The following is a 12,837-nucleotide window of genomic DNA, read 5'->3' as shown; positions in this document are numbered from 1 at the left end:
TCGATTGGAGCAGTTTTGATTTCTATAAAAAGTAAAATCAACCACCAAATTAAAGTTACTAACGTCAAAATAGGATTAAGAAATTGGTTGCATTTTAGCAAGTGTCACCAAAAGGAAAGTCGTAGTACTTCTCTAGGTGAGAACAATAAGACAAAGAATGTCGCAAACAGAGTCCGTGTGAAGAAGATATGTTTTTTTTATAAAATCATTAAAATCATACCCCCGTTAGGCCAACAGGTGTAAATAAAAACTAGCCAAAACAATCTAGAGGAAAGTTGTACTATTAGTTAAGACCATTTCATAGATATAAAGAGTAGGGATGAGATTTAGAACCGGAAAACCAGATCGGAACTGGAATCGGACCGGAACCGGAACCGTTAGAACCAGATTATGTAGAACTGGTCCGGGTCCTAGGTTTAAAGAATGGCTTTATCCGGGTTCCGGGTAATCTAGGTTTCGGGTCCTTCAGGTCCGGGTAAATCGGGTTTAAGAATCGGAACCATGTTAGGAACCGGATCCGGTTTTTATGAAAAGTTTAAAACATGAATATCTCATTCTTTTGAAGTCGTATTTACATGAGGTTTTTTCCAGAGTGTAGTTTATTGTTTGTACATGATTTTAGACTATAACTTTGTCATTTTTGGTTTCATATTCATTGACTTATAGTCCCCAAGAGTCGGGATATCAATGCTGTAAATTTTTTGTTTTCAGCTTTATTTTTATATTTTTGTGAAATTTTAGAAATGCATATCTAATTCATTAGAAGTCGGATTATCATGAAGGTTTTTTTTTCTGCGTGTAGTTTAGAGTTTGTACATGAGTTTAGACTATAATTTTGTCATTTTTGGTTTCACATTCATTGAATTACAGTCCCCTAGAGTCGAGATATCAATGCTGTGAATTTTCTGTTTTTCAGCTTTATTTTTATGTTTTGTGAAAATTTAAAAATACATATCTATTTAGTTTGAAGTCGGATTATCATGAGGTTGTTTTTGCAACATGTAGCTTAGAGTTTGTGCATGATTTTAGACTATAATTTTGTCATTTTTGCTTTAATATTCTTTGACTTACGGTCACCCAAAGTCGGGATCTGTTTTTCAACTTTATTTTTATATTTTGTGAAATTTTAAAAATGCATATCTAATTCGTTCGAAGTCGGATTATCATGAGGTTTTTTGCAACGTGTATCTTAGAGATTGTACATGAGTTTAGATTATAATTTTGTCTTTTTTGATTTGATATTCAATGACTTACAGTCCCCCGAAGTTGAAATTTTGTGAAGTTCAACCACTATGTCGCTACAAGAAAAACGCGAGTTTGCTAGGGAAGGTTGCTATGGAACAGATTGTCATTGTTAATCTGCAATGGATCGTGCTATGAAATGTCGTTCCATAGCAATTTTGTTACCACATTGTCTACATATTTTATTTCTGATAGCGAGAGTGGGAGTGGCTTGGGAAAATGCTACCGACTCCATATCCGTTGGTATTATGCTACCGATAGTTCTATGGAAAAAAATTCGTAGAAATTTTCCAACGCCATTTGTTACCAAATCACTTTCCGTTGTACTGTTGCTATGGAATTCATCATCGTAGTTAATATGCAACGGAGTTTGTGACGGAAACCAATTCCATAGTTGAATTGTTATGGAAGTACCATTCGTAGGTATTTGCTAGGAAATTCTGCTATGAAATATGATTTCGTTTGCTTGTTTTGCTATGGAACAAAACGCGTAGGTAATTTGTGACGACATTTATTGGGATGTTGTATGCTTAATTAATTTTGTTATACTATGTAAGATATGGTTTGAATAAAATGTTTTTGAATTGGTAATATGTGGTATAAACTAATGGCTAAAAAATGTAAAAATGAAATATTGCTGGCAAGCAGACTCGAACTTAAGCTTATGCTAGAAAATGGCGTGGTTAAGCCAGTTTTGCTAATCAAGTTGTGTATAATTTATTTATAACATAGTATTATAATGAATAATTAATAATGAATTCATTACAAAGTTATTTTTAATTATATTAACCGGGCATGTTAAAGTATATATAATATATGTAGATTATTTTTCTTAATAACAAATTCATTACAAACTTTTTTTTTAATTACATTAAGTACAATTCATCACAAAAATAACATGGATTTTACAAATACTTCATCCTACTCAAACAACATAGCAAGAAAAAATGACTAAAATGTCCTTTTAACAGAATGATGTAAACACAAAAAAATCCCGGGGCGAAGCCCGGGCTTTCATGCTAGTTTACATTTATGTATTGATATTAAACCAAATTACAAATTAACTTCGTCGCAATAAACATTAAACACACAAAAACATCTAGTCATTATCTTCTTCCTCCTTTTCTTCTTCATCATCTTCTTCTTCATTGCTCGATGTACTATACTCATAACTATCCTCACTGTTAGGAATACCATCATTGTCGTCCTCATGAATTTCACCTTCTTCATCAATATTATTTTCATTATCCGAACCGTTGCTTGAAATTTCGTGATCATCATTATGATTGTCTGTATCGGCTAGACTTGGTATAATGATTTCATTTGATTCAACTTCATCTTCTTGGAAAGCAACGTCTTTCTGAGGATGATTTTCATCGGTCCAACCATGAGGTTTAACTTTAAATACAACCCACCAGTCCATGTTGTTTGTTTTCGAACTTGGGTAGGGAATGTAACACACTTGAGTGGTTTGCATGGCTAAAACAAATGGCTCGAACTTGTTGTATTTTCTTTTGACGTTTATCTCGACCAAGTTATATGGTTTGTGAACCTTAACTCCTATGTTAGGTGTTGGATCATACCAATGACATTTAAACAAAATTGTGGTTTTAATTGAGGAACCAGGGTACTCGACTTCTAAAATTTCCTCTACCTTACCATATTAATCACCTCCTTGGCTACTAACACACAATCCGCTATTGGTTGTTAATTTGTTTAGATTATGAGCTTCTGTGTGAAACTTGTAACCATTGACAAAGTATACACTATATAATTTCACTTTTTTGAATGACATTTTGGAAAGGTCAGATATATACTTGTTGTTTATCGGGATCTTACGTGCCTATATGAAAAACGGTAAAACACTTAATTAGAGTTAATTATAACCATAACAAAAAATAATAAATTTAAAAAAAATACAAAATAACACCCACATAGTTTTGAAACCATAATGCAAAGTTCTTCTCAACTTCAGCTGCAAGGACCTGTTCATCCATATCCCCCATAAGTTCATTCAAATGTTCTTCAAATATTATGTATATCAACATTTCAATAACATTTTAAAGTAACTATGAATGTAATAAACAAAATCATGCATGTAAATGTTATTCGATCATAGCTTTTATACACCAAATGATTATTATAATTAAAAGTGATGCATATATTACGTACGAACTTGATGTAATGCTTGATCTTATCTTCGTTAAGGAGTATGTAAGTTTGGGCAGCATGCACTTCCTCATCAGACATCATTCTAATCGTGAATCTTCCATAATGACGCCCAAGATATGAAAATATATCTAACATGTCATTGTTAGCATCCGCTTGCTCATCTCCTCCTCCATCATCATTTCGAGGCAACTTTCTATTACGTGTGGGGACACCAGTCTCGAAATAATGAGAGCAAAATATTGATGCTTCACGTAGCAAGTATGTGTTAACAACGGACCCTTCCACTCGAGCTTTATTTTTCACATATTTTTTCAACTGATTTAGATACCTATAGTGAATATTATTTAAATTAGCTTACAAAAATAGCAACATACATTACAATGTACCATACAAACCTTTCAAATGGATACATCCACCGATAATGGACAGGACCGACTATCTTCGCTTCGTATGAAAAATGTACTATTAAATGTTCCACGGAGTTAAAAATACCAGGGAGAAAGATAGTCTCTAATTTACATAATATTGTTGGGATCTAAGTTTCAATCCTTCCCATGTCTTTTGTTGTGATTAATGTTGTTGTTAATGTTTTGAAGAAAATACTCAACTCTGCTAATGCTTCCCATACTTGTTGTGGCAACATCTCCCGAAATGCAATTGGCATCGATCTTTGCATAAAAACATGACAATCGTGGATTTTCATTCCGAACAGTCTACAGCCTGTTAAATCAACACAACTCCCCAAATTAGAAACATGATCAGGGAAACGTAATTTCTCCACCCATTGGCATATGACTTTCTTTTGATTCTTGTCCAGAGTGTAGTATGCTCTTTCATTATCTTCGACTCCTTTTCTCTTCCTACAATAGAGCTTCAGATCTCTTCTGGCTACTACATTATCTTTCATTTTCCCCTTGACATCCATTACAGTGTAAAAAAAGTTTTCAAATACATTTTTAACAATATGCATAACATCAAAATTATGTCTAATGAGGTTTGTTTTCCAATATGGTAAATCCCAAAATATGTTTTTCTTTTTCCAACCATGATCGCCACATCTTTTGTTTACATCATCAACATTTAGTTCAGTCACTTTTACCAAACCCAATTGTTCAATCTCCCTTAAAGTTTGTTCAACATTCTTATTTGGAGGATGACCTTCTATCACTAGAGGATTCTTCCTGAACTTATTTTTATGCTTTCTATATGGGTGATTACCTGTAGAAATATTTTACGACAGTCAAACCATGACATCTTATTACCATTCTCCAGTCTGAATGCTTATGTATGTTTCACACAGTGTGGACATGCTAGCTTACCTACTGTAGACCATCCAGATAAGATTGCATATGCTGGAAAATCGCTTATTGTCCACTTCAAAGCTGCTCTTAGATGGAAATTTTGTTTTACAGATATATCATATGTTACTACGCCATCTTCCCATAATTGCTCCAACTCTGCAACAACTGGTTGCAAAAATACATCTATTTTATGCTTAGGGTTTGACGGTCCTGGCACAAGTGCGGTCAAAAACATGTAAGGCTCTTTCATGCACATAGAAGGTGGGAAATTATAAGGTGTTAGAATAATAGGCCAATGTGAATATTGTTTTCCATATGCTCCATGTGGTGCAAACCCATCTGTACTTAGGCCTAATCTTACGTTACATACTTCTGCTGCAAATGAAGGATGACTTTTGTCAAAGTGCTTCCAAGCTTCTGAATCGGATGGATGACACATTACTCCAACATCATGTGCATGATTCTCGGAGTGCCATCGCATGGAAGTGGCTGTGGCTTGTGAAGCATATAGTCTCTTCAACCTTGGAGTCAAAGGAAAGTAATGCATTTTCTTGAAGGATATGCGAGAACATCTAGCCAAATTTTTTGACCGTTTGTACCTATCTGCATTGCAGAATTTGCATCGATAAAGATCTTTGTCTCGCCTCCAATATATCATACATCTATATTTACAACAGTCTATCATCTCCACATGCAAACCTAGTGCTTGTATTAACTTTTTGTTCTCGTATAAACTACCTACCATATTATTCTCATCTGGTAACACATCATTTATCAACTAGCAGATAACATCATAACTTTGCTCAGGTATGCGATACTCTGATTTAGTATTCAATAGTCTAGCTACAGCAGATAGTTGTGTCACTTTTTACATCCAGGAAACAGTTCTTTATCGGTTGCATCTAGCATATCAAAGAATTTTTTTATCTAGTGCATTTGGCTCCTCTTCAAGATCACTATTATTTAAATTAGGAGTCATTGCATCTATCACCATATCTCTATAAGAACATGCACTTTCACTAAAATTTGTGTTTGAATCATCCACCCCTAAAAACGTATTCTCATCATCAGTTGATTTTTCCCCATGTTTATCCCAACACCAATATTCCTCAACAAAACCAACCTTGTACAAATGAGTCTTAACAATATCAACTTCTCTATATGGTATCTTACGACATTTTATGCATGGGCATTTGATTTTATCTTCGTCTATGAACCTATGTTGACTGGTAGCAAAATCTATAAATTTGTTCACGCCTTGTACGAAACATGCGATATACAACTAATACTATCTTTTCTTTCATACATCCACTTTCTACTTAGATTGTTCATTGTCTTAAATCTGTAAAGTTTAAATGTAAATAACACAATATTAATTGTATGTTCATTAATGTTGATTTGAATTCATATATGACAATTGAATTAAATATATAGTTATCATACAAACATCACAAAGGTACCTTCACAATGACTCGTTTCACTAAGCTAATGATCGAATGATGAACAAATCTTCAAAGTTTTCTAATTTGAATGGTTGAACAACTTTTGTAATTGGATAATAGCTTAGAATATTAGTAGAATTCTTTAATTGAGATCGACACTTGCAGAACACATATTCAAACAGAGTGTGTATCGATTACAGAACCTTTGACAACCCTAGATTTCAATGTGTTGGATGGATACTAGGTCATTTATTGGGTCGATATTATTCAATAACATGTTAAAACCCTTGTAGTATACGGGTAATTATATATTTAAATAACATTCATAATAAATATAAATATAGATCTACTTAAAATATAAATTCTATATATATAACATTTTTCTTAATAACGACTTGATTAAACAAATAATTTTATTACCATAATAAAAATGCCGCCTTCACTTTATAAATTGCAAATAGACCAAATTGCCCGTGAAATATAACAAATAGGTCACAATGAACTTTTGGTTAGTAAAATGGAAAAGACAAAAATAACATACATATCAAAAGTAACATATATATATACATACATATCAAAAGTAACACCAAAATACACATACAATATGCACCCCTAATTGTGTGAATCAAACAACTATCTTATATATATAACTACTCTAAAATAATGTCAAACATCCTAGAAAACTTCACAAAAACTGCATCCCACAAACACATTTCACGATTCAACAACCAACTACTCACAGAAGGATGCTTTACACAACTTCTATGTAAGCCATGGAATGTTATCTGCTTTGAATTCTTTACCAACTGGTTTTGAACCTTGTTACAGGTATGCCTTAGATTCCAAATTCTTCTAGTATTAACGTAGGCATTATTTAACATGATCAGAGCTTCTGTCTTCCTTTAAATGCCTTCGGCCATCAACATCATTCCCAGAACGAAGATTGCATCCAACTGCCCCTGATCGGCTGCATTTTGAAGCAACTGTTTCCCTGCTATTTCTTCCCCTAACGTAAAATACTTTGCCTAGCATACAAATAAGTAATCATATAATTTTAAAAATACAAATATAGAAAACTAATTGAATTCACAATTATCCGATTACTAAAAAAATTACCATTCCATCGGTGAAGAGTATGTGTGGGTTTTTCAACATTCTGCATCTGCTTATGACTTCATACTGTCGAATACTAAAGGGACGACGAAACCATAGTCGATTTGTGTCTATGATTTTATATATTGCGTCTGATGTTACAGAATCTCTAAAGAGTTTGCAACTGTAATTCACACAAATCAACAAAGTTAATCTATTAACCACTAAATTAAATATGTATATAAGTATAATATAAGTAATATACATCATACTTACACTAACCGACACTTAAAAGCATCGATTGATGAATTTCCTCCAACCGTAAGCACTACTTTTTCGATCAAGTGCGATGGCAGAGCATTAATTCTTGTTCCTCGTTGTCTTGTTTGCATTCTTTCTGATGAACAACTCATTGCCATTATGTTTAACTGCGTCGAATGTATTCAAATTAGATAACAACAACAAGTTTAGGGTTTATAGATCAACGTGCCGAAATTTTGACTGTTGGGGATGGAATGTAGATGATCAATCGCCGATAAACTGAACCGACAACATGACTCTGACTACAAATTATGGCGCCTAAATATGTAGACTGTGAATTGACATAAATGCCCTTTAAGTAATTAACAAAGATTACTACGCAAATGGTTAGGGTATTTTTGTAAATACCTACGAGCATTTTTGTAAATAAATTAACAATTTAAACTTAAATAGATGAAGTTAAATAAAATTATTAATTAAATATAGAGAGATATATGTCATCCATATGTCAACCATAAGCAACTACCATGTTGACCAATGACACATATGTCGTCCATATGTCATCCATAAGCAACTACCATGTTGACCGGTTACCCATATGTCATCCATAAGCAACTACCATGTTGACCAATGAACCATATGTCATCCATGGACACCATAAGCAACTACCATGTTGACCAATGACCCATATGTCATCCATGGACACCATAAGCAACTACCATGTTGAACAATGACCCATATGTCATCCATAAGCAACTACCATGTTAACCAATGACCCATATGTCATACATAAGCAACTACCATGTTGACCAATGACCCATATGTCATCCATGGACACCATAAGCAACTACCATGTTGACCAATGTCATCCACGGACACCATAAGCAACTACCATGTTGACTAATGACCCATATATCATCCATAAGCAACTACCATGTTGACCAATCACCCATAAACTGAACCGACAACATGACTCTGACTACAAATTATGGCGCCTAAATATGTAGACTGTGAATTGACATAAATGCCCTTTAAGTAATTAACAAAGATTAGAACGCAAATGGTTAGGGTATTTTTGTAAATACCTACGAGCATTTTTGTAAATAAATTAACAATTTAAATTTAAATAGATGAAGTTAAATAAAATTATTAATTAAATATAGAGAGATATATGTCATCCATATGTCAACCATAAGCAACTACCATGTTGACCAATGACTCTTTACAAATACAATTTTAAGTATGGATTACTTATGCAAATACATTTTTAGTTTTCAATGGTTATTCAAAGACTCTTTACAAACACAGTTTTAAGTATGGATTTACTTATGCAAAGAAATCTTTTGGTTTTCAATGGTTATTCAAAAAATCATTACAAACATAGTTTTAAGTATGGTTTTACTTACAAAGAAAATACTTTTTAGACTTTTTAAAAGTATCACTGTTGTTAGCAGAAAAACTGTAACTCTCACCAACCTTCTGTTGACACTCAAAACTACATGTATTCTCAGGGAATCAGTAATCAAGCAATTCAGACGATGAATTAGTCATGGATTTAAGGTTATCTAGTTTACTATTTTCTGTTATGTCTGTCTATCTGTTTAAGGAAATTCATGTACTATACTATTATCTGTAAGAACTATGTATACAAATATCAAGATGAAAAACAAATGTTATTTTCTTTATTGTTGTAATTGTGCTATATATTTAGTGTACTTGTGATCCATGAACTAAGTCGCACAGCCCGGCATGTTTCGCTGCCTCGGCTGGGGGTGTGACATTATTTTATAGATATGGTATATATATATATATATATATATATACACGTATTATAATAATTATGGAATAAAACTATATCAAAATAAAACCTAAGGCAATGTACTTGATTGTACCATAACCTACCAAAACAAAGATAATTATTAAATATATAGAGTTAAGTATAGATATAGATAATTAAGTAAGGAAGAGTATATTAAAGGAAACTAAAGAAAGAAGAACAAAGGTAAATAAACATACTTAAAAGGTTAAAAAAATAATTGTTAAATGAGATGTATTATTCATCCATAACTGATTCTTATTCGGCTACCCTAGACCTATAATCGTTAATCTTAAGTGAGCGTTAAAGGTATGTATAGATCTATACGAGATTGATACTCCTACATGCAGTTGCTAGCTACAGCCCTGACATGCATAACTTTATAGTCTTTTTCATGACATCGGATGAAGTGTCATGGTGGGGGAAATTTTAAGTCATATAGTTCGCTTATAGGGACTCTATGTACCACCATTATTCAACTTTTTCAAATAAAACTACCTAGAGGAGAATACATAGGGAGTAATTAAAGTATGAAAAGATAAGTATAGGAAATATAAATATATAAAAGAGAAGACTATAGGATAAATACTAAAAGAGTAGAATATCCTAGTAGAAACAAAATACAAAGAATATAAACCCTTTTTAAAAGAGTTATAAGACTATTCTAAAAAGTATAAAACCATAAAAACCTATGAACTCACCAACATTATGTTGACATTTTCAAAACTCATGTATTCTCGGGGAATGAGTAGCAGTGGAAGTAGAATGTCAAAGGAAATCATCACCTGGTCGATGGAAGTTTTGTTTTGTTTTCTTATTGTGTAGTTTATGTTTAGCGAGTGTTGGAATCCACAAAATTTAATCCTGTTCAATAATGAATAAAAAAAGTATTTGTGTTACATTTCCATGTATTGTTCAATATACGTGTCTTCGGATCCAACATTCTAGAACGTCGTACAACCCAACGTTTCTGTCGCCGGCTGGGGTTGTAACAGGTTGGTATCAGAGCTATAAGTTATAGCGAATTAGTAATTCCTTAGGAACTAGGACTATAATTTAGGGCAAATACTCTAATGAAACAAAGTATTATTATTAATTACACTATTGATAGAATACTTACGGGAGAGGTGTCTAGTTTGAATTGTCGCTTGGGTTGCTAGATTTCAGACCGGCTATATGCTAAAATGCTCCTGCCCTCCGACACTTCTCACCTAGCCAATCCTTACTTGATAGTCTTGAAGTACAAAACATAGAATTAATAAAATACCTTTAATCAAACAATAATCTGATATAGAGTTATATAAACTCATATAAATATACCTAAATATCATATCATACAAAACATCCATATAAATCATAGCTCAAGATTTTAGGTTAAAAACGATACATAGGGTTAGTACAGTACAGTGGCCGTACTACGACTAGACCTAAAATGCGCAACTAAGTTTTATTATAGTCCGACCGACGCACGCCCAAACCTGGATATGGTAGTTGACAATCTAAAAGCTTGAGGATTTATAGAACAATAGCCTAGTTCAATTAGTTGAGAATCTTAGATTTAAGGATTAGATCGAGACCTACTACTCAAGGATTCGACGTCTAGTTTGAGTTTTGCTTTCGAGACGGCATGTATGGATGGTCTAGAGTTTTGGATCCAACATACCTATGTAAAGAGAGTCAAGGAGACCCAGTATTATCTAGTATATACTATAATCAAATATTATATGTATTCCTATGGAACCTTTCATAAACATATAACTCGTTTGATGTCTTATGCATGTTCGTGGGAGATAGATGGCCGACATGGGTATTTGCATGGTACTTCCCTACCGAAAGAAGATCAGGTAGCATGTCACACCCCGTTAAAGCGGAAACACGAGGCGTGGCAGTATAAAGGGTTTCATAGCAAAAGTTAAAAGACAACACCAACCATAGTATTAAAAATCATTACAAATTTACAATGGGTTTGAACAACTTTTAAAAGAAATTACAATGTAAATTGAAATACAACACATGCGAATGCTCCTAAAAGTGAAGTGTCCCTAAGTGCCACTTACTCGATGATTCCTAAAAAAACATGTAAAATGAGCGTCAACTATAAAAATAGTTGGTGAGTACTCACAAGTTTATAACATAATATAGTTTGAAATTCATGATAATCTGAATATTGATAAAAGTTGCCATAAACAAATGTTCATTGCTAAAATAAGTAAATAAGTTTTCATGAATAGAAGTTCGTTGCTAAAGCGAGTAATAAAGTTTCCATAAATAGAAATATATTGCAAAAATGAGTATTAAGTTTGCATAAACAAAGTTCATTGTCATCATGAGAGATAAAGTATGTTGCCCAAATGAGATGCAACATTCATATTCTCATGGGAAATAAAGTTTGTTACTTAAATGAGTAAACAAGTTTCATTGCTATAATGAGCAATCAAGTTCATTGCTACAAGGAGCAAACAAGTTTGTTACTATAAGAAGCAACCAAGTTTGTTGCTAAAACAAGTAAACAAGTATTTAGTAACAAAAGTTCGTTGTTATAATGAGATACAAAGTTTATTGCTATAATGAGAAACAAAGTTCATTGCTATAATTAATAAATGAGTTTGTATGTGTATGAGCAAACAATGAGTTCCCAACCAAGCCTATGACTGATGCCCTATCAAGATCTATGCTTATCGTTTCGTAGATTATATGGTATCTTGCACTCAAGTAATCGGGCGAGTGAGGAGTTGTCAATTCCTAATAGCGCTATCCATAATGACCATTGGCTCAAAGAGTTAATGGTTGGAGAAAAGTGTAAGGGATGGGACTTAAGACGATACGTTCTCATGTTCCGTGTTGCATAGACATACATAGAGAGATATAGCAAAATATAGCAATCAAATTTGATACAAATCAATTTAAATACAATAAAAAATAAATAGTTTTCCGGACATGCTTTTCCACCCCAAAACATGAAAACCAAAAATAGGGGAGTCGTGAATACTCATAATATGCAAAATATAGCAACCAAGTTTATACGAGTCAATTAAATACAACGAACATAAATAGTTTAGGACATGCTTTTCCACCCCAAAACATTTAAAAACCAAAAATAAGGGAAGTCGTGAATACTTACAATATGCAAAATATAGCAACCAAGTTTATATGAGTCAATTAAATACAACGAACATAAATAGTTTAATTAGGACATGCTTTTCCACCCCAAAACATTTAAAAACCGAAAATAGGGGAAGTCGTGAATACTCATAATGCATTGAGATGATGCAAATGGTGCCTTGAACTACGTTCCATGTGTACCACTACCGATTCCTACAATAATGGTATTCGCTAGTGAGTGTCTAATCGAAATCTAAGACTAGTATACTTACTACTACAATAGAATTATGCCAATATTGTGCCAAAATTTAATATTGATAAGTTACAAACATTTTTCTGTGAAAATTAAATTTCAATGAATCAATTGTTATATAACAATTTAAGTGGAAAATTCTCATTATTGAAATGT

General features: G+C 32.8%; 1 protein-coding gene across 1 annotated transcript; it reads right to left on the bottom strand.

Annotated features, from left to right (window-relative positions):
* Positions 1-3,949: 3,949 nt before the first annotated feature.
* On the bottom strand, positions 3,950-5,460 carry LOC111921775 (uncharacterized). The gene is made up of 2 exons (XM_023917359.1): positions 4,734-5,460; positions 3,950-4,632 (listed from the first exon to the last, which is right to left on the bottom strand). Exons 1-2 carry the CDS (start codon positions 5,458-5,460, stop codon positions 3,950-3,952), a joined length of 1,410 nt encoding a protein of 469 aa, XP_023773127.1.
* Positions 5,461-12,837: the final 7,377 nt, after the last annotated feature.

Source organism: Lactuca sativa, chromosome 3 (genome assembly GCF_002870075.4).
Source record: "Lactuca sativa cultivar Salinas chromosome 3, Lsat_Salinas_v11, whole genome shotgun sequence".
NCBI classification, from domain to species: Eukaryota; Viridiplantae; Streptophyta; class Magnoliopsida; order Asterales; family Asteraceae; genus Lactuca; species Lactuca sativa.
The sequence above is the reverse complement of the archived record's forward strand: the minus strand, read 5'-3'. Positions and strand labels throughout refer to the sequence as shown.

Bases quoted from the DNA above. Each gene is read 5' to 3' on its own strand.
- LOC111921775 (XM_023917359.1), bottom strand. From the start codon at position 5,460: ATGGTAGGTAGTTTATACGAGAACAAAAAGTTAATACAAGCACTAGGT. The intron at 4,633-4,733 runs GTAAGCTAGCAT...ATATTTCTACAG, and splicing joins ATCTGGATGGTCTACAGTAG to GTAATCACCCATATAGAAAG.